The 26,140-nt window shown below is 38.8% G+C and overlaps 1 protein-coding gene across 1 annotated transcript in view; it reads left to right on the forward strand.

Annotated features, from left to right (window-relative positions):
* Positions 1-26,140, forward strand: part of SNTG1 (syntrophin gamma 1) — a 245,729-nt gene that overhangs the window by 23,930 nt on the left and 195,659 nt on the right. Inside the window, exons 3-5 of the mRNA XM_026659517.1 lie at positions 3,860-3,917; positions 5,500-5,543; positions 5,652-5,693. Coding sequence (XP_026515302.1) covers positions 3,860-3,917; positions 5,500-5,543; positions 5,652-5,693 — 144 coding nt within the window. The remainder of the gene's footprint in view (positions 1-3,859; positions 3,918-5,499; positions 5,544-5,651; positions 5,694-26,140) is intronic.

Genomic DNA, 26,140 nt, shown 5'->3' on the forward strand with positions numbered 1-26,140 from the left:
ATTTCTCCTTAGGCCTTGGACCTGATCATGGTGTCAGTGAAGTCAATAGCAAAACTTGAATTGACTTCACTTGGAATAGAATTGGGCTCCTTATGTAGTCTGAGGTCAATTATGTGCAACAAACTTCAGTCAGTAGTTCAGATGGATTTATTTTCTCAAACTTCTAAGTCTCCTTCTGAACACCCATTAATAAATCATTGTGATAAAGGATGAGCCCGGAGTGAGATTTAGAGATTGATAAATGAACTGTAGTACTTCAGTCATGTTTTCATATCTTACTGACAAGATTAAATTGCACAGATTCCGAGAGATATGTTTCTAGGTGTATGACTTTTGAAAGAACATTGTGTTTCTCAATAATCTGACAGAGTGTAGCATTATCAGTGAAGGAGGCAATAAAATTAATAGTTCATTAAGGACATTCAGCTTTACAGTTATAATATTATTCCTGGCTCTCAGAGACCTGTACAATATTCTTTCCTCCCTTGTTTTATTCTTTTTTACCAAATATTCTGCATAAGAAGCCAGCTGAGTATGAATCTGTTAACTTAGGGAGGTGTTTGGGGAAGAAAATGCTCATCACAACAGACTAGAGACCAGTTATTAGAATGATTTTGTGGGTTCGATTGTGCCTGGCTCCAGGCCAGTGGCACCAGATTTCACAAAGCTAGCAGAGCTTTGTTCCAGTCAGAGGATCCAGCCTCATGTTCCACAGAGCAGAGAGAGAAGTGTGTGCTGAACCTTGTCAAAGAGCATATTAACAGCCATGCTCCCCTCTGCTTTGAGGCTTTATGCCCCAGGCATAATAACCCCAGTAGCTTCCATGGGTTGTTACTTAAAAGTAGAATTTAAACCTATATGTGTGTGTTGATCCACTAGGGGAGTTTTGGGGAGAATCAGGGTCAGTATTGCAGCAGCGTCTAGCAAGATGCCACATGGAACATGTGCAGATTTTCAAAATCACTTACTGTATAATCTGATGCATAATATTATATCTGAGAGGCTGGCCATTTCCCCTGTCTCCCTTGAGATTCTTGTCTCTCATACTATGGGGCTGTAGCTCCTTTGGCTAACATTTAGGCTGTTGTCCTCTGGTGCCTGTGGCATGACTAGGACACAGAGAGAGTGTTAATTGTTAAAGATTGGGATAAAATTTGTTGAAGCAAGTGGGTGTAACTCCTGCCTTCATTTAAAATCATAGAAACATAGAATAATAGCAGTCTGGAGGTATTTGAATAGGTGTGTATGCAGGGAGACAGCAGAGAAGCACACAGTGGCAGATAGAGAAGGAATCTGCAGACACAACATAGACAAGCATTGAGTGTGGCTCTGGGAGAAGCCGAGAGAGGTTTTGGGTCAGGTACAGGCTGAAAGAGGCTTGTAAGAATGAGCAAGGAAACCATCTCCTGTTGTTTGATTCCTCCTGTGTTCAGGGAAACAGCACTTTGTACATTCTTTGTAAATAAATAAATCAGATTTGCATCAAAGAAATACCTAACTCCATCACCAATTTCTCCTTCCAGTTGGAACAACTTACAAGGCCTAACATGTTTGGCTTGGTGCTCAGGCCAAAAGGAGTAATATTATTTTACCTGTGCAGTATTGCTTTATGCTCCTTTAAGCACCTATTTATATAGTGTTAAACAAACAAGCTATAGGATACTGCAAGCCCAGGGCTGGCTGGCATCCCTCCTCCCCGTGGACCAGTGCTTGAGGCAGGCAGGCAGGTCAGGCTGCTGTGAAGGGGGAACTGATGAAATGTCTGTGGTGAAGGAAGACCAAAGTCCTAAGCACTGTGCCTGAGCCCTAAGATGCACTGGGCGGAAGGGCAGGACTGATTTTCTGTGTAGTCGTGTAAAGGAGGAATAATGGGGGGTGGGGTTGCAAAGGCATTGGTAGTGAGTGATTTTTGTTGAGAGGTTGTGGAGAGAATTATGTGTGCGTGTAAGTGGCGGTATTTGAATGGAAGGTGAGACTTGTAAAGTTAGCTGACTTGAGCTGGGTTTTCTTAGCCAACGAAAGCTCTATTAATTTTGATGATGATGATGATGGATGAAAAAACCTCAAAGGATATTTAATACATAAATGTGTACATTTATTTAGCAGTTTTGAACAGTTCAACTGAATCCCTGAACATATGTGAAATTAAGGGAGGGGGAGTTAGGTTCTCTATCTACTTACTGAACAATCAGCTCTCATCCACAGCAGTTTATGCATTGTGCATACCTGTAGGAGCTTCCCCCATTCACTGGCAGTAGAAAGTATGGGGGTTCCCTCCTTGCATCCAGTTGCTAGGGATGGGTTCCATAGCTTACAGTCAAATCCTGAAGAAATATGTGTGTTCTCAACCACTGCCAGAAGCCTTAACCCTCTCCTACTACTCCAAGAGAATTTCAGGCCACTTCCCATCATTGTCACAAGGACACATTTACATTTTTGAGAATGGAGATGATAGCGTCTCTTACCTGGCAGCTCCTATTCTTGTCTCCACCTCCAAGGAAACTACAGATATGAAGAGAGACCATCTGGCTATTCTGGGAGGTGGAAGTCAGCAAGACCCACAAGGGCATGGAAGAGGAGAGGGACACAGTAAAAATTGTTCAAGGGATATTGCCCCAAATAAGTTGGGTAACCACGAGGAAGGGCCGGTGGACTTAGAATACAACATCTGGTTCTCATTTCCATGCTTAGGCCACTAGACCATGTTATTCACATATGAGATCAAAGTAACTGCTCAGTAGAGGAGACCACTCAGCTACAGGCATTTGGCTATTGCCTGGAAGGGATACGTAGAATCCCTAGGCCGTCAAGAGTCGCCCAGATGACAATTCTCTGTCCTATAGCTGTGAATTAGTCTGGGGTGATCCTCAATCTTGAGGGACCCAATGAAGTGGTCCTCATGGATCCCAAAGTTAAACCTTGGTGTTGTTGGGGGCAATGTGATGACAAAGTCTTTAGGTAAAAATGACCGTGACAAGCTGTTTTAGTGATTTGAGTTGCTATCGGTATTAATCAGATTTACATTTTCAGGGTGACCTCCACAAAGAAAAGAGCAAGAAAGTTAGGATTAGCCTTGACCTTTGTAGAAAACTTCCAAAATTGGCCAGGGTAGGGCCTGCAGTTTTGGGGTTGGATGCCCCCAAATTTAATCTCTGCCTACACTTGCCTACTCTTCGTTCCTTTGCTCTCTCTCTTTTTTTATTTTACCTTTACTTTTAATGTTAGTCATAGCACCATACAGATCTACAAACCCAACAGGGAACACTGAGCGAAACAGTAAAGCTGAATGCTCCTTTATGTTAGGTGGTCCAGTTTGTTTTCTTTAGTGAATACCTGCTGCTCCATTACATAGAACCCCCTTTTTTGTTCCTTGTACTTATTCTACTGCTGGCTTACTTTTTGTATGCAGTGACAGACATTAAAAAAAACCAAAATCTGGTGTCCAGACCTCTTGCTTTTTTGCCTTTTGTTTGTCTGTTTCTTGCCAGCATGAAAATAAAAATGATCACAGCATGGTTGCCATTACAGCATTATGCCCATTTCCCCTTTGTATAACATGGATTTGATATACTAATTTGTAGAAAATTAGGAGAAACCTGCAGTGATTTTTATTTTACCTTTATAGACTATGGTCTATCATTCAGTTAACAACCTGCTCAACTGATTTTCTGTAAGGCAATAAGTAATTGATTGCCATCCTATTAGAAAAACAGAAATCTATTACACAGAGGCAGTGCATTTTATTTGTGTCTGAAAATAAAAGTTAATCTCTGGAAAATGCACAAGATGCATTTGGGGTTATAAACATATTTATGAATGAAAATAATTTCAGTGAGATATGATTGTTTTCTAATTCTAGGGTGGAGCAGAACATAATATTCCAGTGGTCATTTCCAAAATTTCCAAAGAACAAAGAGGTAGGTGCCTAATAACAGGTGCAGTTTTATGGACTTCAACTCATTACTTAAAGCAGTGGAGTCTTAATTCTTTGGGGTTTGTTGACTGTTTTGAGATATGATACTGCAAATTGTTCATAACTCTGCTTTGATGTGCCATTTGTATATGTGTGACATAATGAACTTTCACTAAATTAAGGTTTCCCAGTAAAGTGCAGAACGGGGGCCAATTTTTTATGAGTGAAGATAGCTTTTCACAATGAAAACATGCAAAAAATTCATACTTCTGCCATTTCTCCTAATATGAAAATGGTCTCTTTTTATTTTGCTAAAAGATAATGACCCAGATTGTGGTTCTTTATGCATCCCTCATTCCTCTGAAACAGATACCCACATTGTGGGCAGTGGCATGGGGTTGGAGAAACAGCCTAAACAGAACTGTTGTTTGTCTCCCTGTGCTGGTTGGCTTGGGAGTGGACAGGCAGGGATGGAAAAGGGCAGAACCTTAATTCTGACCCCTGCAAAACTGTCAGGCACCATAGGTGCCACCATGCGGGGCTGACACAGATTATGCATAGGAAAGCTGTCACTGGTTCAGGACTTGATGTTGGCCACCCTAGATCTTGGAGAGGGCAATTTTGTGGTTAAATTCCATTTTTGGAGGGAAAAAGAAACAATGTTCTCTGCCACACTGTTTTTTTTTTCATAAAGTGGCAGTGGTGCAAAGCGGTTGGAGTGGTGGAGTGAGTCCCACGGAGACAGATTAGTTGGTGGAGGGCAGATGATGTGGTCAAAGATATATGATCAAGTCATTGATCATATATCTTTGTGTGTATATATGTTTGTTTGTATCTTATATACATTTGTGTGTGTGTGGTGGGGGGGAGGAGTATAAATAATAATATGGTGTTAGGTTACCTACACCTATGTGTTTTTACTGTAAAAAGCATTAAGTGGTTTGGGTCCCCATTACCTGAAGGCCCTCCTCTCCCAATATACAGATGCAGCTGATATTTGCAGAAATGCAAGACCTGGAGTTTGCTCGATTATACGCAAAGGGAAAGTAAAGTGTTTGAGAGTGATTCCTATAAGTGCTTCTTGATACAGGATTGGTCTTTCCCTTCATGGTTCCTCGGAGCTTGGATATGTTAATCTTCTGCATTGCAAAGTCCATCTTTTCTCAGTCATTGAGGGACCAATGCAACAGTTTATCCAGATTCAGCAAAACACTTAAACATCTGCTGAACTCAGGCTCTAACGGAGGTTGGAGACCAAGAGATGGTCTGCTGGGAATCTCCTGATAAGGTTGTGTAGACGATCTGTCTCTCCCTCCCCCCCTCCACTTTTTGGTAAAATCAATACATTGGTATTTGTAGTTAGAAATATTGGTGCAGTAAAAAATCTGAATCAAAATCATGTATTGATATATTTTAGGGTTTTTTTAAATTTTCATTATTCGTTTTACATTTTCAGAGCTGACCAAAGCTGGGCGTATACACTGGATAAATTGATAAAGAGTGTGTGTGTGTGTGTGTGTGTCTATTCAATACGCTGTATTGGACAAAATATCTAAGTGACAAAATATGCTCTCTGTTGTTTACAGCTGAACTCTCAGGTTTGCTCTTTATAGGAGACGCAATTCTACAGGTATGTAAAACTGTTAATGTTTGTTTAGATTTTTTTTTCCAGAAACGTAAACTACAATCTATATTTATGATATACAGAGTCAGCCTTATCTTTCTTTCCCCTTAACAGATTAATGGAATTAATGTAAGAAAATGCAGGCATGAAGAAGTGGTGAGCTTGTATTCATTTTCTTAATCATTGGGGTTTTTATGTACATTGACATTCGGTGCACCATCATTGCGTTGTTCATCATTACTCTTTCTACACAGATATGACTATGCCTCCTAGGTTGCCAAATGGCCCTGCCTTTAATACAATTCCTTCTCCATAGATTTTCTTTACTGCCCTCAAATCAGTCCTCCTAGAGTAGAGTTAGGTACTTTATTGGATGTTTGGATGAACTTATTCCAAGCTTGCTCTGTCTGGCCATCTCTATTAATCCTCAGAAGTACTGTTGCTTTTTAGCTTTTCATTTTAGTTTGAAAAGCTTTGTCAATCACTCCAGATTGGTGGAAAATATTCCAAGGAAGATCATTCTTCTGTCTTTCCTCCTATGGATATCAGCTTTCAAAGAAGGTGTCCTTCTATTAAACTAATAGCTTTGTGGGAAAGCAGGACATTAAGGAGAAAAGGCAGGCATAGTGTGTATTTGAGAGATCTATATGTCCTCTCTCATATCAAGACTGCCTTATAAAGTCCCCTATATTCTGGCTCCTAAGCTATTTACCAGTCCCCTTTGACCTCCACTTTCACGTATAATGTAAGGAGTTTGGCTCCTCTAAGTCCTTTTAGAATGGGGACTTTTAGAATGTATTGTAGAAGGGAGATAAATAACCAGGAATGAGAAATGATTATAAAAGTGTATCCCTAAATCAAATTTAGATGCAGGGAATTTATAGGCAAAGTTTTACAATGTTGTTGTAATAAGGATACGTACAGAAGTTTAGTCTCTATCACAAATACAAAGAAGCATAAGTGCTTATTCATAAGCACTCCCGCATCCCCAGGCTTGAAGACGTTTCCCTCATATACAGGGTTTACAGTTTGGTTCAATGGCTCTCAGCACCCCCACTGTACAAATTATTTTCTGCACCTCTGCAAAGAAGATCTGTACTCACTTAACAGCCTGTTAAGTTTGAAAACTATTACGTTGTGTTGAATGGTAGGCTGTTGAAGATTTGCCATTGAAATGCAGACAGCATGGTAACAGACAAATTGAGATGAAGTCCTGATGAATCAGATTAGTGCAGTGTGAAAGATTAAACCAGTCTACTAATGGCACTTGTCAGAGTGCACATTCATTTATGGATTTGTGCTTGGGTTTGGGATGGAAATGATTCACTATCCTTCAGTACGACGCTTGCCCTAAGAAAGGCTTAATCCTAACAGCTTTTGTGTACGTAGACCCTTATATACTATATTTTCAATCTTCGGCCTTCCAATAGTGATCAGATTTTCATCTTTTCATACGCTTTTCTGTAATCCTCATTTAAATGAATGTGGTAAATCCCTCAATGGGATTTAAAAGAATTATTGGAAATTCAAGAATGGAAAACAAGGGACTAGTAAAGGTGAGAACACTCACACATCCACAAACAAAGAAACATTCAAAACTGTGGTGATGTGCTGTCAGTCATTTCTGTTCTGAGACTGTGATCCAGGTAGAGCTGCAGTTTAAGAAACAGCTGATGGTATGTAGGTAGGATATAAAATGAAAGTTAAGCTGTTAACCTAACTACACTATCCCAGATTGATCTTTATCTTTTTTTTTATTTATTTATTTAAGTAAACCTATGTGTTTGGCCTTCACAGTATTTCTTTCCTGGAAAGTGTGTAAATATAACTTGTAAACAAATAACTGACATCTGAGCATTTCCAGTGGTGTTAAGAGATTATTTTGTATGTCTGTTTTCAAACTTTTTACTACTTTGATAGCATATACAAATGAAAGAACCATGAAATAGTCTTCCATGCAAATAATCATATCCATAGCAATAGACTGTAAATAAACCTAGCTTAAGAACCATAAGATAATCTTTAAATGAAAGAAAGAAGATCCCCAGACTCTGTGCCCATTGACAGCCTAGACTATGCAGGAGCAGTGTGATAGATATTAGTGTGTGTGTTTCAGGGGAGGGGGGGGAACCTGAGTTCATAGCTTCCTAGAGTTTATCAAATTAATCTAATATGGTTGTCGCTGGGGCTTTAGTGTTCTGAAATAGTATTATGTCAGAAACAAAATGTAACCACTAGCTGGTAGTTAGCTGTGGAGACCTTTTTCAGTGTTCTAAGTCGGTTTTTATTATTACTGTACTGGCATGCATTGCATGCTACAGGGTGCATTTAGGGATAGCCCTGAGCAACAGACAGTGTATAAGCTGCACCGCCAAAGGAGCCATTTTGTCTTAGATGCAGCTTGGAGGCAAAATTGCTCCCGCATTCCTCTTTTGCAATGGGGAAGGAGGTACTACAGCTCTTTGCAGGGTGCACAATGTTCCCCACTTGTATCCTACCAGCTCTGCTGGCTGGGGAATAGAGGGAGTGGAGCCGTTGCTCCACCCACTCCTTACTCACTTGCTCATGAGGAAAAGTAGTAATGGAACCTTAACCACTGTTGTGCCCCCAGTCACAGCAATAGAGGTGATCTGAGTAGGCCTACACTGTACAAGTTAGGTGGAACTGAGGCCTTGCTGCTCTCTAACTGCCTGTGCAGCAGTGTAAGACCTGGCCACAAGCTAACTGTATGACAATATGGCAATCTTGATTTCTATGTCTTAGTATCCTGTAAAATACTTTTTAAAAACTAAACCAATATGATGATTATTCTGTGATGCTTCCAAGTGAAGCCAAACTTGAAAGATTCAAATATGTGTAAATGACACGGCTACCCCCTAATACTTAACATTCTATATGTTTTCATTCATGTCATTTCTCCTTCCCTCTTTTTATTCATGAAAAGTTTCAGGCCCACCACATCTTTTTTGCAGGATGCTGATATGTTTTAAACAAGGGTCTCATCTACATATTTCAGCAGTGAATAAGCCTGTGACATTAGTGCAGCACAAGGCGACAGGGGATGATTCACTTGATGATTATCTGCTCTGTTCATTCCCTCTGAAGCACCTGGCATTGGCCAATTTTAGAAGACAGGATACTGGGCTAGATGGACCTGTGGTCTGACCCAGCATGGCCATTCTTATGTTATGTTCTTATATTGTGTTACATCAATGATAAATTATCCCCGGAATGTCACTATGCTTTACTGACAACTGTACTAGGCAAATAAAAAAATGATTTTACATGAACATTCTTCTTAAACAGTTTAACCAAGTGAGTGCTGTCTTATATAGTAGGTACAAATCTATTCATACTTTCTTAATAAATTTATCTGGTCTGAGCCTTGCAGATGCAGGTCTTCTGTTGAGCAACAGAACTGGTGCAGCATGAAGTGGTGCAAAGTTCATGCTGCCCCACCAATATGCCATAGCCCAAGCCTGGAGGGATCAACAATAGAGGGGAGAGGTAGGACTGTCCAGTGGTTAGACTACAAGCCTATGACTTGGTAGACCTGGGTTCAATTCCCTGCTTTGCCACACACTTCCTGTGGGATCTTGAGCAAGTCACTTAGGTCCAGATTTTGGAAGGAGTTTAGATGTTGTAGAACTTGGCCTTGCAATGCCTAAATGACTAAATCTCTGTTAAAAATGAGATTTGGGCTCCTAAATTAGGTAGGCATTGTAAGTTAAAATACTTTAAAAAATCTGGGCCTAAGTTTCTGTGTGCCTTCAGCTTCCCATCTGTTAAATGAAGATAATAGCATTTTTTTACCTCCCGGGGGTGCTGTGAGGGGTTCAGGTGGGGTGGCGATGAATATTGATGCCTAAGATAGGTGTGAGAGGATGGTTCAGTCTTAATGATCTTTGAGGGTAAAATATATCCCATTGTGGAGGTTAAGTATATACGACTTTAGCCAAAGACCTTTTGGTTTAAGCGGTGTGTGGAATCTTTGGCATGTCCTCTGCACTGTGAGGAATACACCCTTAGGAGTCTGCTCCTGCTAGCATTGGTCCATATCAGCATGGGAGGAGACTTATGGGAAGGAAATCTGTATGCAGAACCCCTCACAGAGATCCCCTACATCATCTCTTCAATTTGCCTCCACACCTGCAGTAGCACCTGGTGCATTGTAAGAGTTTTCTAAGATCATAGTGATCTTTCTACCCCTGACCTCCTGACTACTCCTTTTCCCATCCACTCCTATATCAATTTGCTAAGTCTGGACCCTTTCAGGGCTGAAATTAGGGGTCATCAACATTGGCAACCACCTAGGGTGCTGTGACACTCTCTCAGGGTGCCAAGAACTGGCAGTCACTGTGTAACCTCTATGCCTCAGCAAGAGAGAGGTTTGCTGCAGCTTAAACTGTGTCTCAGCTCCTTCCCATGCCAGTATGTCCAGCTCACCTGCAAACTCCTCAATACTCTGCCAGTGAGTGTTCAGTGAACCCTGGTTCCATAGTTCCCTGTAATGGTCCAGTCCCTCTCACTGGACCCTCACAGAAATTAAGTCCACTGTCTCCAAAGAGACAGTACACATGCACTAGCCTGTTACTCCAGCTGAGGATACATTATTTACCTTGATACACAGCACTGAGACAGTTTACAGTAAAACTAAGCATGAGTTTTTGAATAAAGAACAGAGATTTAAGTGATACTGAGCAGAGATAAGAGAAACAGAAATGGTGATGAATAAAAACTAAATAAAACACGCTTTCTAGTGTCTAAAAGTTAACAGATTACAATCCTTGTATTGGGTAATTTCTCATCTACAGTCAGTTCTCCACATCCTCAACCCACATAGTTGAGGGATCAACCCTTTCATAGATTCCAAGACTGTGGGTCACATTTGTGCCCTACATGATGGATAACTCAGGGGTTCTCTTCACTCCTTATTATAGTCCAGTAAACCTTTGAAATGTATATGTTTGAAGTGTATCCTCAGATAATATTTTTTTCTCCTCTGGTGCTTATGCTCCAGGAAGTAGATGCCATCCTGTCTTCCTCACTCTCCTCTCAATTAACTTTTCCTGTGGACTGAGAGCTTGTCTACACTTAAAACACTATAGACAGGTCTGCTGCAGCTGTGCCATTGTGGCGCTTCAGTGTAGACACCACCTACACTCACAGGAGGGATTCACCCATTTGTGTCATTAATCCACCTCCCCGAGAGGTGGTAACTAGGTTGACAGAAGAATTCGTCTATCGACCTAGCACTGTTTACATGGGGATTTAGGTTAGCTTAACTATACTGCTCAGGAGTGTGGATTTTTCCACACCCCGACCGACATAGTTAAACTGTCCTAATTTTCTAGTGTAGCCCAGACCTCAGATGCAAATGAACTTCCATTGTCTCTGGCATCACTTTACTCAATTTACAATGGAGACACAGACAAGCAGACAGAACAAATTTTCTTTGTCTATGACAAACTTGTTCATCAAATGCCTCCACCATGCATTTTAAGAACATATTATCAGCACTCATACATAACTCGTCATACACATCACAAAATGATATTGATGATGAATAGATCACCAGTTTTTATACAATATCTTATAAGACACTGTTTGGCTAAATATTCTGACAATAATGTCTTGGGTGTGCCCTTTGCCAGCTTGTATAAAGGGGCTGTTAGGATCGCAGGTGCCTAAATTTTAGGGGTAGCTCCTGGCTGGATGTCTCTTTCCTCCAAACACTACCAGCTGGAACACTGCTGGTACATGTGCTTGTCCTTTTAAGGGCTCCATATCACACCACTGGGGCAGCAGCGACCACGGTTGGGAGCCATGAATGGAGTTCTGGATCCTCCATCCAAGATAGCTGCAGACAGTTTTCCTTTGAGAGTACTGCAAATGTAGTATTGGCAGCCAGTACTGTAAACAGTCATCCTAGCATGACTCTAGCCTGGCCTACTCACCCAATCCCCACTAATCAAGACAGATTTGGGAAGAGGGGGTTCTGTCCTGCACTCCTCCCCGGAACCATCAGGAAGTAGTGACATACAGTCCTGAAGTGGTTAGTGCCAGCTACACCCCATACCTTGCAGAGAGTCCTCTGCTGGATCTGTTTTGCAGGAGGTAGGTTGGGATTGCAGTGGCATGGGACTAACTGAGCCCGTTTCATGTGGAAGGAGGAATCGAGATGGGACAATATGGGTCACTGAAATCCACAGCAAGACTCCTCTTGTTGTTGCCGAAGTCAAGATTGGACCCTTAATCCTTGTCCTTTGTGTTGACACTATAAATAAAGGATATTAATTAGTGCCAACAGCGATGGTGGTTTCTGTGATGTGGCTACGCTGGAAATGGATTAAGACTATCCATTTGTTTCCATAAACAGCCATTATTTTGCTTTCTAACAAACCCATTTCTTTCCTTTGATACTTTTGATGTACTTTTTATATTTGTATTAGCATAGTGCCAATGAGCCCCAGTTGTGGATCAGGACCCCATTGTGCTAGGCGCTGTACAAACATAGAACAAAAAGATGGTTCCTGCCCCAATGAGCTTACTTTATATTGGATTGTGTGTGCTTTGCTTTGACTTTCTAAGAGTCAAATCCTGTTTGATGCTGAGCATCTGGCAATTCTCATAGAAGTTAATAGGAGTTTCCAGGTGTTTATCTCCTCTAGGGATTTGGTCATAATTTAGGAGGGTTTTTTTCCCTCGGAGAGACAAATGGCTTATTGTTCCTCCTCACATACTTTATTCACTATTGGAAATTACAGCTGGAACTGGTTTGTATTGAAATACAACAAACATCCTTCAAAGTCTCATTTTGAGGTAAGCAAGTGAGCAGAATTTTGTGTAGATACAATTTTTCATTTCCCCTCTTACCCAAAATTCAAGGTGGAATTTGGACATGCCAGAATCTAAAATATATCGGAACTGTAAGTTATTAATATATTCTAGGGGCTTGTCTACACCGCGAGCTAGTGCACAGCAAGCCAGGGTGTGAATCTACAGCACACTAATTTGCCATGCACAAACTTGCCATGTGGACATTGCTACAACACAGTGAAAGTCCTGAGCTGCTTGTAACAGTGATCATATAGGACATTAGTGCACAGCATGCTGTGCACTGTAGATTCACAACCTGGCTTGCCGCACACTAACTCCCCATATCAACAAGCCCTAAAATAGGTTACACAACTGTCTACGTGATTTTTTTTTTATTTGCAGATATCATTCTGAATCCCCAAAATGATCTAATTATATCATAATTTCAATTTTCTATCTGATGTTTTCGGTCAGATTTAGTGTCATTCTGTGAGTCCATGTAGTACAGTACCATAAGATTGGCATTTATGCAGAAGTTCGGGGGTGGGAAATTGCTTCATACCCTTAGTTGACCCCAGACAAAGACTTTTTACGTGAACATTAAAGTGATCATCATTCATGCCAGATTTGATCAGAACAGTACACATAAAAGAGAATGTGCAAATGCTGAATGCACCAGATGTGCTTAAGGATAAGTGACAGCTACATAAAACTATTTTGTTTAGGATGTTGCTTTTTGTATTTTCTGAAGCTTTTTATTGTGAGATGAAATCTCTGCTTAATATGCCAAAAAGGCAGAAAAATAATAATAAAATATACCATATAAGAGAGAATTTCTCCTTTTTCTTTTTCTTTTTGGTATTAACGTTATGTGTTGGGAAGGAAAAGTTCAATTCCTATCCAGAATAAAGAGGGTTCTATGTAACTGCTAGGGGGGAAGGCGAGGATATGCAGTAATTAGTACTACAATTTGATGTGCTATTTTAGTGCGTAGGCACTACAGGAATGATTGCTGGAGACATTTCAATGATACATGGATAATTAAAAAATCTGACCATGCATGTAAAAAGAGATGGTCAACATCACTTGCCAAAAAAACAAAACAAAATCAAACAAACAAAAAAACCCCACATGAATGCAAATCTGTACACATGGATACTTTGAATGCACAATTACACATTTGCACATTGATCTGTAGTCATGTGAATAGGGTGTGTATGTGCATTTATTTTTATACTTGGCCCTCATCCTCTTTTTTTATCTTTGTTAAAAATGCAGTTAGCAAATCCTTCTAAACCAATTTGACCAGTATGCAAAAACAAATCTTCTTAGACATTGGCCCCTTTTCCCCCCTCACCACTGCCAGTCCTATAGCATGTGTTATAATGTTTGCTATTATCCTTTCTCTGTTGTTCAGGGCTGGAGTGCAGTCAGTGCCGTTACACCACTAGCACAAATGGCACATATGGGATCCATGACATGCATCTTGAACCTAGTTTGTAATGTATGTGAAGATTAAAATATTGCTATGTTAATCATTTAAAATTGTCACTCTATATACATCACTGCTTCCCAAGACATCTAGATGTCTTGAATCAAAGGAGACCATAATGTAGGCAGTTAGGGCAAGGACCTAGGATTCAAGCCTCTGGAGTCCTAATCCTGACTGCCACTTGACTCTCTCTCACTGTGTTACTTTGGACTAGTCATTCAACCCCTCTTTGTTTTCCACATGAAAAAGGCAGTAATATTTCCTTACCTCATGGAGGTGTTATGATCCATAATTAAAGTCTGTAAAGATCTGAGACTGGATAAAAGTGCAAACTATTATTATTCAAGGGAGAGATCTGGAAGGTGGTAGGAAAATTCAATGCAAATCTAGACAAGACCATGTTCAGACACACTAGCTTCTGCTGCCATTGTGCCAAGTACTGTATCAATTAAAAAGAGAGTCCCACGTGACTTCATAGCCTTTAGTGGTTCCAAGGTTGCAAGGCAATTGTTGTCTATTGTTAGAATCATTCTTATTTTGTGTGTTGTTGGTTACAAAGTAGCAAATACAGGTTTTGAAACTAAGCCCATAGGTTGAAAGTTCTTATCAAATTTTTGTTTTGTTTTTAAAAACAGTGAGTTAGTGTGTGCTGTTTAAATAAACAAAATGTAATTCTTCCTCTGTCTCGGTAACCGCTTTCCACAACCGTTATTTGGAGAACAGTTGTCATGTAGTGGTTAAGGCACAGGACTGGGAGTTCACAGATCTGGATTCCATTTCCAGCTTTGACTTGTTGAGTGTTTGGCCTTAGCCATATCCTATTTCCTTTCTGTTTTCGTTTCATTATCTGCAAAGTGGAGATAATACTGACCTTATGGGACTGTTGTGAGGATTCATTCAGTATTGTTTGTAAAGTGTTTTGAGAGCATCTAATGGAAAAGGTCTCTGTAAATCACCTATTATTATTCATGTGTTATATGACCATGATGATGGCAACACTTTTCAAGTGCAGAGTAACAGTCTTTCACTATTATGGTGTTGATCTCTATGCTATATTGCACAGTTTATATCATGTAATGATATATTACCCTTGTCCCTGATTTGATAAAATTAGACATGAATTCTAAGACCTCTTGTATAGTGGTATTCTGTAATCAGAACATTAATAATCCACAAATTTATAATTGGAAATAAAAGTATTTCTAAGTTATACTCCAAAAGATATGTATTCATAAGTAGCCAAATAACTCCTCCCCGCCCCCAGGTCTTCTTTTCTACGCTGCAACCACCTCAACTTATTGGCATGACCAATATATTTACAATGTATTTAATGCATGGTTTTTGAAATTAATCATAATCTGTTAAATGTTTCAGTAATTATCAGAAATTAATTTACATAGACTGGCAAGGATACAAACAAACTGTTGTAAATAATTTGCCATATTATTCTATGTTGTATAAATAGTTTTTAGACAATCATTCATACTGGGATCATTCATTCTGAAGCTGTAATCTTGCGTGTGTGTCTTTGACTCTTTTTTTTTTAATCCAAATCCACCTGTGGTGTGTAAATTGTGATTTTAACACATCTTGTGCCAATCTCAGGTAAAGTCTGATATTCATTCACTGCTCTCATTGATTCTGTAGAGTGAAAATACATTAATCAGCATTACATGTTTTCATAATTTATATTTATTTTATTCCCCCTCAAAATATTTGTAGTTACACAAGAGTTGTGTTACTGAGAATCCATCTATTTCACTACTTGGCAGTCCAGTTAACAACCTCTACTATAAGAAACTTCTTACCATGAATTGGATTGAGTGAAACAGGAGCAATGAGAGATATATTACTAATAAAAGTGTTTCTTCATTGATTAGCTTGGAAAATATCTTCAAGGATTAAAATGATTGTTTGCATTTAATGCTCAGAAAAGTGAGGATCAGAGAGCAGGAGCTAGAGTGAAGCCTGATGTGAACAGGTAGCATACTGTATTATTCAGTAAGTTTTGTCATTGCCCTTCTGCCCCATTTTGATGTACAACTTCATTACTTTATTACTGTTCAACTTTATTTCTGAGCTTCTCTTGAGCAGACTGATCACTGATTGGTTGGTTGTTTTTGTAGTGTAGCCTTCTTTATCTACACTACAAGTGTAGACCACTTTGCTTGTGACCTGGTTTACATGGATGTACTATTTTACTCAACAGTTTCCTTTTGTTCCCCTAAGAAATCAACATGAGTAGTTTTTTCCAAAACATTTTTGCAAGATATCACTTTGTAAATACAGAGCTGTATCTGATTTGACTTTGGGCTAGAGACTCCATCTTTATTTGCTTTGTAAAGTGCTGTGCATAACTATAGTGCCATACAAGTAAAAATAAGAATATGCATAAAGAGCACCAAACCTCAGTTACCCTAACACTGCAAATGTGTGGCTTATATATCAAAATACACAGCCAGCTCCGTCTTGTTAACTTGAAATAAATACACCATAATAACCCATTGGAACTGGACACATGCACACAAACAAGCATCATCACCATTTGGCACCACCTCCAGTGAACAGAAAGAAGAACAAATCGAAGTATAAAAACATTTTGCAGATTGAAATCAAAACAAGTGTGGGAAGGGGAAAAATCTTTTAATGATCCCTTGGAAACTATGTCTACGTGAAGCAATTTAGATGTACACTGGTCACCAGCAAAAAGTCAACATTTACAAATACTCACCACACAGCAGTATCTGAGATACAATGACTGTTGTTCCTCTAATCAAGAAAAGGGGAAACTGTGTGGCATATTATACTTCTGCATGGTGATTGTTAGTAAATGGGCAATTGTTCTGGCCACAATTAATTCAGAAGGGCACAGGGAGGGAGTGCTCAGTGCTTGTCTTACACCTGAAAGTTCTTTAGGTCTTTTTTTTTCTCTACAATGGGTCTTTGTCTTTTGACAGTTTGTTCGGTGGAGGAGGAAGAGGAAAGGAGAATGGACCCTATGTATTTTTCAATAGTATCCAGTGTTGGACTGTTCCAGACAGATACATGGAGGTTTCCAGAAGGCCCACCCCATACTTCTCAACCACTAGTATGGTATAGTATGGTACTGGTGTATTGGTATCAGTATGTCAACACTGGTCTCTTAGTACCTATTTTCCAGGTGTGTACCCTTCTTCCAGTCTAACCCTGATAGCACTTGTGTTTCTTTATACAAGTTTAAAAGCTAGCACTTGCTGTTCTCCACGAGGTGTTTGTTTTGCAAGGAAGGGCCCAGTGGAACTGAACACAGTAGTAAAAGATTCATGGATAGTAGATGAAATGGTAGTAGAAACAGGATGCTCCTCTCATTTAATATTTACTAATGATGCAGATTTTGTAAAACTTCTGGTACAGAGTCCTGCAGCAATTGCTGTGACCATTGCCTTTTCATATTGTTACTGTTTTTCGCTGATAGATATTTGAGACTAATACCCTATGGAAATAGGCTAGATAGAGAAGATTTCAATGAAAAAACACTACCCCCAAGACAACGAAACATGTTGTTTAGTAAACTGAAGTCCTATATTACTTTATATGCCCGAGCTGAGTCAGCAAAGACATTGATACAGAAGACAACAACAGTCCTCATCATGTAGACACCAGAAAGCAAATACCTAAATGACAATTTCCATAAATAACAGCATGTTGGTGTGTGTTGGAAAACACTGTGCGCACTTTTGGAATCATTGCAATATGTTGTTCTGAATTTAACCCCTTTTTCCATTAATCTCAATATAGTGCGTTAGTATACTGCAAGCTTCTACAGACACGTTGAGTAAAAATTACCATTACCACATCTCTCTTACCTACTCAAGTTCTTGTACAAATATTTACATAAATAAAAATCTAATATAAAATTTTCCTTGATTAAATCACTGAAAGTATTACAAGTCCTATTATATTACTTCTGCATTGTCACTATATGAGAGAGAGAGATATTATAGAATAAAACATGTGCACAGTACCTTTCTTCCTCAAGCATCCAAAAATTTTACAAAATACATGCAGGCATCACTCCATCCGTCATTGAATGCAGGCATCTCTGAGGTAAAATGGATCAATGATTTAACAGTCCACAGAGACATCATAAAAGATTTAGGACAGGGAGATCATACCTTTTCCAAATAAAATGGGGAGGAGGGTATGAGGAGGGGCTTTAGAATTTGCCCAGGATGTGGTAAAATCTTACTTTTACAAATACTAAGGACATTAATGACATAGCTCTCAAATCTTGGGTTTGCATCTCATCCAGAATGTGGCGCCTTCAATAATATAGTTCATCTTGGAGCCATGCAATAGTTCAATAGTGAATCAGAAGGAAAAATCTGTTTCTTGAATTGCCACCAGCAATTGCCTAATATCTAGGTGTTCCTTAGAGCTCTCCTATCAAGTAGTATCTCAGCCTGACCTCGCTTAGCTAGTCAGATCTCACAAGGTATGTCAATACAAGGTGATCTGGGATCCCAGAATTACTTGGGTTAGAAAAGTCTGGCTTTTGTAAAGGTCAGATTTCTAATTTGTGGATTCATTTGTTGAAAATTTCAACACACCTTCCCAGCATCCATACAGCAGCACTTTAAATATCATTTCTGGTTTTAATTTGTTGTTAGTGTACAGGCTTTTTCTTAAAATGGGAAAAATACCTCTCAAGTATTGCTGTCTATAAATTGTGATTTGTAATAAATTATAACCCCAAATGGTAATTAACTGTTGGCAAGAGTAGATTTCTTTGGGGTTATTGCCTAATTAGAAAAATGAAAATGAAATAAAATAAGAGCTGCAAAGGGATAAAGTTAAATATGAATTATAGCAAACACAATTTTAGATCAGCTTTATGCTAAACTATGAAAATCCTGAAGACCATATACTGCAGAAAGATTAAATCTGAAATTCATATTTTCATAGGCTGAACTACAAACCTAACATTTGCACTTTTATGGAGTTGTTTATTAATCCTCAAATGTAAAATCTCTGCCATTTCCAAAAGTGGCTATGATTCTTTGCAAGTATTGAATATCTGAGTGCACTCAACTCCGCTATGCATATAAGCCCTAAAGTATGGATTCTAATGAAAATGATCCAAAACTTGTTAGCCCATATAGTTTATTATTAATACTATTTTCACATTGTAGAATGCTAACTATAATAGGGCTTGATTCAGCAAAGAAGTTAAGTATGTGCTTAAAGTTATGCATGTGATGTACTTTGCTGAATTGGGACCTTTTAGTGCTTTGGACATTTTGTTCTTTTTACATATTTGCAATCTACTTCAACTAGATGCAGTACAATTATTCATCTATGCCTGAAAGGTTGTCATCATACAGAGTAGCAGGAAAGAGCTTTTACATGGCTTTCCGGTGACAATATAATTCTTTTGTCATTTGACCACATCTACTGCAAAACGAAAATACCTTTCTCAACAGAGATTAGAGCTTGGGCAGCCTAAATAAGTGAAGGTAGCTCCAAGTATTGATCTAAAGCAGGGGTAGGCAACCTATGGCACGTGTGCCGAAGGCGGCACGCGAGCTGATTTTCAGTGGCACTCACGCTGCCCGGGTCCTGGCCACCCGTCCAGGGGGCTCTGCATTTTAATTGAATTTTAAGTGAAGCTTCTTAAACATTTTAAAAACCTTATTTACTTTACATACAACAATAGTTTAGTTATATATTATAGACTTATAGAAAGAGACCTTCTGAAAACGTTAAATTGTATTACTGGCACGCGAAACCTTAAATTAGAGTGAATAAATGAAGACTCGGCACACCACTTCTGAAAGGTTGCTGACCCCTGATCTAAAGCGTTACTTCAAACACAAGATTGTCAAAAGATTGTGCTTTTATGTAAGGTGAAGTTCTAATAACATTTAGAGCTGAGCAATAGTAAAAGACTTCTCTGTACATTTTGATTCAAATTTGAAAACGGATTTTGATTTCAACCTCTTTAATCTTATATTCACTTTCCATGAATATGTATGTGCTCATACTTAATTAGTGCAAACTCTCATGAAAAGTGAATGTTGAGTTTGTATTTCCCAAAAGCAATTTTCACATTGGAGGATTTACATTTTAATATTCAATATGCTCTGTATGTGACCCCAGTCCTACAATGGGAGTTTAGCATGGGCAGACCCTTATGTCTTCATGGATCTTTTTTAGCATCAGGGTCTTGGCTTAGTTCCACAAATCATTCAGACCAAATTTCAAGAAAGCCCTCAAGCATGTTCTGAAGTCCCTTCCTATTCAAACCGCACTTAGGAGCACGTTAGTTTCCTAATTCAGAGCTTCAGTTAGGAACAGAAATAATGCCATGTGGTTCATGTAACAAACCAATACCTGCACATTTTGAATATTCCTTACGACCTCTTCAGAAACCATGTGCAGAACAAAAATTATTCACTGAATAGGTTTGTTGAATAATTTCAAATAGAACCTCCAGCCCCAAAAGGTGGTGAGCTCTAGCCCTGATCCAGCAAAGCACGTAATTGTGCATCTAATCTGAAGCATGTGCGTAGTCCTGTTGATTTTATGGGACTACTCAGTTTTAAATTAAATGGGTGCTTAAGTACTTTGCTGAGTCAGGGTTAGAGAGCTCAGACCTGGCAGGATCAAGCCCATAATGAATAAACTAGAATTTAATCATCTCTAATTTAGTTATTATTTATTATTGCAAATTATTAATCAAATGCAATGTTTAATTGAATTATTTCCTCATTATAGCTGTCCCGCATGTTATCTGGAGCACTTGCCCTTTTAGAAATGTTAGTTCTAGTTCAATGACTGCTGGTTATCCTTAGTCACTATTAGAAAATGGTTTATTTTTCCCCATGGAAAATTTCGACTTTTTGTTGAAAACTTAAAAACTTTTAGCCAAAACCCAAAAAATGATTGGTATTCAGAATAAAATTGTATTTTTTCAGTTTGTCATTTAATTGAAAACACACATTTCTGTGTGAAAAGGGTTCTGATGGTAAAATTTTCAATCAGCTCTAGTCACTACCCATTTCTATCATGACATTAGTTTGGTGCTACACAAATCCTACAGCCATATATGGTACTACTACTATGGAGATTCTGTGGAGAGGTAGCTGGAATATATACATGATGAGCAGCAGTACTACAACTTTCTTAACTAGCCTTACTTATGGGTTTAGTCTTTTCTTACTTCTGAGTCTTGTATGATACCCTTTCTCTGGCTTAACCACTTATGTCTCTATGATCAACTCCCCATATTTCCTGACTGAGAGTTGAAAAAACAAAAGTTAAGAGCTACTATGGCTTTTGAAGAGGCATGCCATCACATTTTCCCCAATCCAAGTACTTTTCAAACTCTGCTCCTCATAAAAAATTCCAACACTGTAATTAGTATGGTCTCTTTTAATTTTCTCAGTCACTGCCAACTTTTCATCACTTGGTCATATGACCAAGTGAGTTCAGGGTATGGCTAAGGCCTAACTCATTATTTAGCTTTCACTCATTTTCTTCATTTAATGCTTCAATAGCTTGCTGAGTGAGATAACTGAGCCTAATGATACTTTCAATATTGACTATTTTAGTGGCAGCTAGAGGGTTTCAAGATCAGCATACTGTATTTTGCTTTTGGTTACAATTTTGTAATCAAGAACATATTTTATCATGCAATAGGAAAGTTTCTTTTGGTATGTATGTATATATATCCTAAATTCATTGGATTTTGGGCCTTTTGCTGGATTCAGGAAAGTGTCTCAAGTTTTCTGTAAGTGGCCTAAACGAGTGCAAGTTTTGCTGACCTTCCCAACAGGGTTGTCACCTGCATTCACTGTCAAGAAAATGTGTACGATTGAACTAAGATAGGTTCTCAAACTGTGGTCTGTGGACCATTGGCAATCTGCTGATCAGTTGCCAGTGGTCTACAAAGAGCTGGCAAGTCATGTGGTGCTAGCTTCTTCTAATTGTTTCCAGGGGCTAAACTGCATTAAAAGGTAGCTAAAATACATGAATATCTTTTCTAATATTACTATTCTATATAAGCGGTTGTAGTTGCCATCGGGATGTTATGCAGTTGCGTATGTGAGGGTAGGTGTCACAGGCAATCTGTTTATGAAAATATGGTCCAGATTATGAAAAAGTAGAGAACTCCTGAATTAAAATAGTAGAATAAGTGGTGGATGTTTTGAGGTGAGAATCCTTAAGTATGTTTTGTTATTTAGCTATCATTGTCTGCTGAGAAGAAGACACGTGCAAGGCCCAGGAAAGTGATCTAAACTTTCTCCAGATATTTCAGCTTCTTTGAATTTTCTCAGCAATGTCTGTTTGAGAAAAATGTACAACTTTCAGCACTTCCTCGTTAGCAGTGTATGCTGCTGCTGATACCTCAGATGTGTGGACGGAGTCATAGAATTGCTTATGAATGGTCTCAGAAATTGTGCCTAAAATAAGAAATCTCTCTTTGCGGGCTAGTGGAAGATAGACAGTTGTGTACCTACATTATCATAATGCTGGTAAAATTCATGAATTTTCACTTTATTATAACCGAGCTTTCCTGACTTTGGAGCACAGCTCTCTATATAAGCTTCTGTTTTAGTTTAGTTCAGTTTAAAGGCTTTAGTATCTACCAGCATAATATCTGGTGGGATACATTAGGAAACATTTAGCTGCCTTTTCTAGATCTGTGTAAACTAAATTATATTCACCTATACCATCTTGTTAAGCACTTTTCTGGTGCTGTGCAAAAGGTTGATGGTTGTATTGGAGATTGTGCAAAACTTGTAAGAAAACCAGTGGAACTCAAAGAATATCTCCTCTAGTTTCTTCAATTTCAGGAAATGTTTTTTCTCTGCTGCCATTCAGTGGTAAGTATAGCACACATTTTCCAAAGAAGCTTTGAACATAAGAATGGCCATAGTGGGTCAGACCAATGGTCCATCTAACCCAGTATCCTGTCTTCTGCCCATGGCCAATACCAGATGCTTCAAAGATAATGAACTGAAAACGGCAATTATCAAGTGATCCATTCCCTGTTTTCCAGTCCCAGCATCTGGCAGTCAGAGGCTTAGGGACACCCAGATCAACGGGTTTAATCACTGATCATCTTGGCTAACATCTAATTCTTTTTTAACCCAGTCATAGTTTGTGCCCTTCATAGCATCCCCTGGCAACGAGTTCCAAAGGTTGACTTTGCGTTGTGTGAAGAAGTCCTTCCTTTGTTTATTTTAAACCTGCTGCCTATTAATTTCATTGGTTGACCCCGGTTCGTGTGTTATGTGAAGGGATAAATAACAGTTCCCTATTCACTTTCTGCACACCATTCATGATTTTTTAGACTTCTATTATATCTCCTCCTCCCACCTTAGTTGCCTCTTTTTGAAGCTTAGTAATCCTGGTCTTTTTAATGTCTCCTCATATGGAAGCTGTTTCATACCATCAATTTTTTTTGTTGGAAAATGTACAGAGAAGTGCATTTCTGATATATCTGTTTGAGATGGGATGACTAGAACAGCATGCAGCATTCAAGGTGTGGAAGTACCATGGATTTATATAGAGGCAATATGATATTTTCTGTTTATTATCTATCCTTTTCCTAATGGTTCCAACATTCTGTTAGCTTTTTTGACTGCTGCTGCACATTCATCAGATGTGTTCAGAGAACTGTTCATGTTGACTCCAAGATCTCTTTCTTGAGTGGTAACAGCTAATTTAGATCCGGGTCAGACCAAAGGTCCATCTAGCCCAGTATCCTGTCTACCGACAGTGACCAATGCCAGGTGCCCCAGAGGGAGTGGACCAACAGGCAATGATCAAGTGATCTCTCTCCTGCCATCCATCTCCATCCTCTGACAAACAGAGGCTAGGGACACCATTCCTTACCCATCCTGGCTAATAGCCATTAATGGACTTAACCACCATGAATTTATCCAGTTCTCTTTTAAACGCTGTTATAGTCCTAGCCTTCACAACCTCCTCAGGTAAGGAGTTCCACAAGTTGACTGTGCACTGCGTGAAGAAGAACTTCCTTGTATTTGTTTTCAACCTGCTGCCTATTAATTTCATTTGGTGACCCCTAGTTCTTGTATTATGGGAATAAGTAAATAACTTTTCCTTATCCACTTTCTCCACATCACTCATGATTTTATATACCTCTATCATATCCCCCTTTAGTCTCCTCTTTTCCAAGCTGAAGAGTCCTAGCCTCGTTAATCTCTCCTCATATGGGACCCGTTCCAAACCCCTAATCATTTTAGTTGCCCTTTTCTGAACCTTTTCTAGTGCCAGTATATGGTTTTTTTTTTAGATGAGGAGACCACATCTGTACGCAGTATTCGAGATGTGGGCGTACCATTGATTTATATAAGGGCAATAATATATTCTCAGTCTTGAGTAATTTTGTATCATCTGCATACTTTGCTACCTTATTGTTTACCACATTTTCCAGATTATTCATGAATATGTTGAACAGTACTGGTCCCAGTACAGACTCCTGGGGGGGCACTGTTATTTACCTCTTTCCATTCTGAAAACTGACCATTTATTCCTACCCATTGTTTCCTATCTTTTAACCAGTTACTGAACCAGGAGAGGATCTTCCTTCTTATCCCATGATTGCTTACTTTGCTTAATAGCCTTTGGTCAGGGACCTTGTCAAAGGCTTTCTGAAAGTCCAAGTACATTATATCTATTGGATCATCCTTGCCCACGTGTTTGTTGACCCCCCTCAAAGGATTCTAGTAGACTGGTGAGGCATGATTTCCCTTTATATAAACCACATTGACTCTTCCGCAGCAAATTGTGTTCACCTATGTGTCTGATAAATCTGTTGTTCACTATAATTTCAACCAATTTGCCTGGTATTGAAGTTAAGCTTACCGGCCTATAGCTGCCAGGATGCCCTCTGGAGCCTTTTTTAAAAAATGGTGTGACATTTAGCTATCCTCTTGTCATCTGGTATAGAAGTTGATTTAAGTGATAGGTTATATACCACAGTCAGTAATTTTGCAATTTCATATTTGAGTTTGTTTAGAACTCTTGGGTGAATACCACTTGGTCCTGGTGACTATTATATATATTATGTATTAATTTGTTCCAAAACGGCCTCTATTGATACCTCAATCAGGGACAGTTCCTCAGATTTGTCACCTGATCAATATTTGAATTGGAAGTGATGTGGTCTCACCATAGTTCTTAGTCCTAAATGGAAGAGAACCTCACATTTCTATAGAATTTTTATATCTGGATTTGGATGTCCAGAAACAGTGATATTCTACATTTTATCTTGGCCCCACATAAGGCCTATTGAACCCCATGTCAGTTGCAGAACGTTGGTATTATCACCACATACTTTTCACCTCTCCTGGGACAGTACTTTTATGATGTTTAAGTATAGACTATTGGTAGAAAGTGTATCTATTATAATTACTAATTTAAGTAAGGCTAGAATTTATATTATTTGATTTAAACAATGTTGATAGCTGTTGAGACTGACTAGTTGAATTTTTTAAGACGACGGTAGTAGTTCTTTTAACAATCTCTGACAACTGTAATCTAGCTTTGGAAAGATAAATTAAAACATTGTGAACCAGTGGATTTCAGAATTTTATATTTTTATGCTAATTTGGGAAAAATTATGGTGAGAAAAATAATTTACAACTGAGTTTCAACCACACCAAGGACCTTGTTATCTGATTTTCTTAACCATTCTCAATATTTTTTGAGTCACCTGCTGGATTCTTCTTAGTATCAATTTTAGAACTGAATGACTAGCAAGTTACCAGTTATGAGTGTTGTTTGTGTATGTCTCTTGAGAGGAAGTTCAGTCTAATTGTTAATGTGGAGAATCAGGCTTGGAAGGCAGACGATCTGAGTGGCATTCTTTGTTCTGTCAGTCTTGCTGTGTGACGTGGCAATCGGTTAACTTCTCTGTATGTGTTTCCTGTTTTTACAATGATGTATAAAGATCTACTAGCATTATTATTTCTAAACACAAGAGTCTGTGGATATATACTTAGCTACAGCATCTCACGGGGTACTGTGAGGCTTAATGGGTAACGCTCACCTATGCAGAGGGCCAGAACAAGGGTTATGTCGTTGCTCAAATGAGGGCTACAGGGGGACTTCAGAAGCACAAAGTCCTTGTGCAGGATTTCTACACAAGTTTGAGTTTCACCCTAATGTTTAGTGTTTTACAATCCTTTGAAAAGAGTCTGTCTGGAAGAGACAAGAGTTTATTTCTTCTGTGATTGTCCTTAGTTAATCAGCAAAATAATTAGGACACATTAAATGT

The sequence above is a fragment of the Terrapene carolina genome, unplaced genomic scaffold (genome assembly GCF_002925995.2).
Source record: "Terrapene carolina triunguis isolate 2854851 unplaced genomic scaffold, T_m_triunguis-2.0 Scaffold58, whole genome shotgun sequence".
Classification (NCBI taxonomy): domain Eukaryota; kingdom Metazoa; phylum Chordata; order Testudines; family Emydidae; genus Terrapene; species Terrapene triunguis.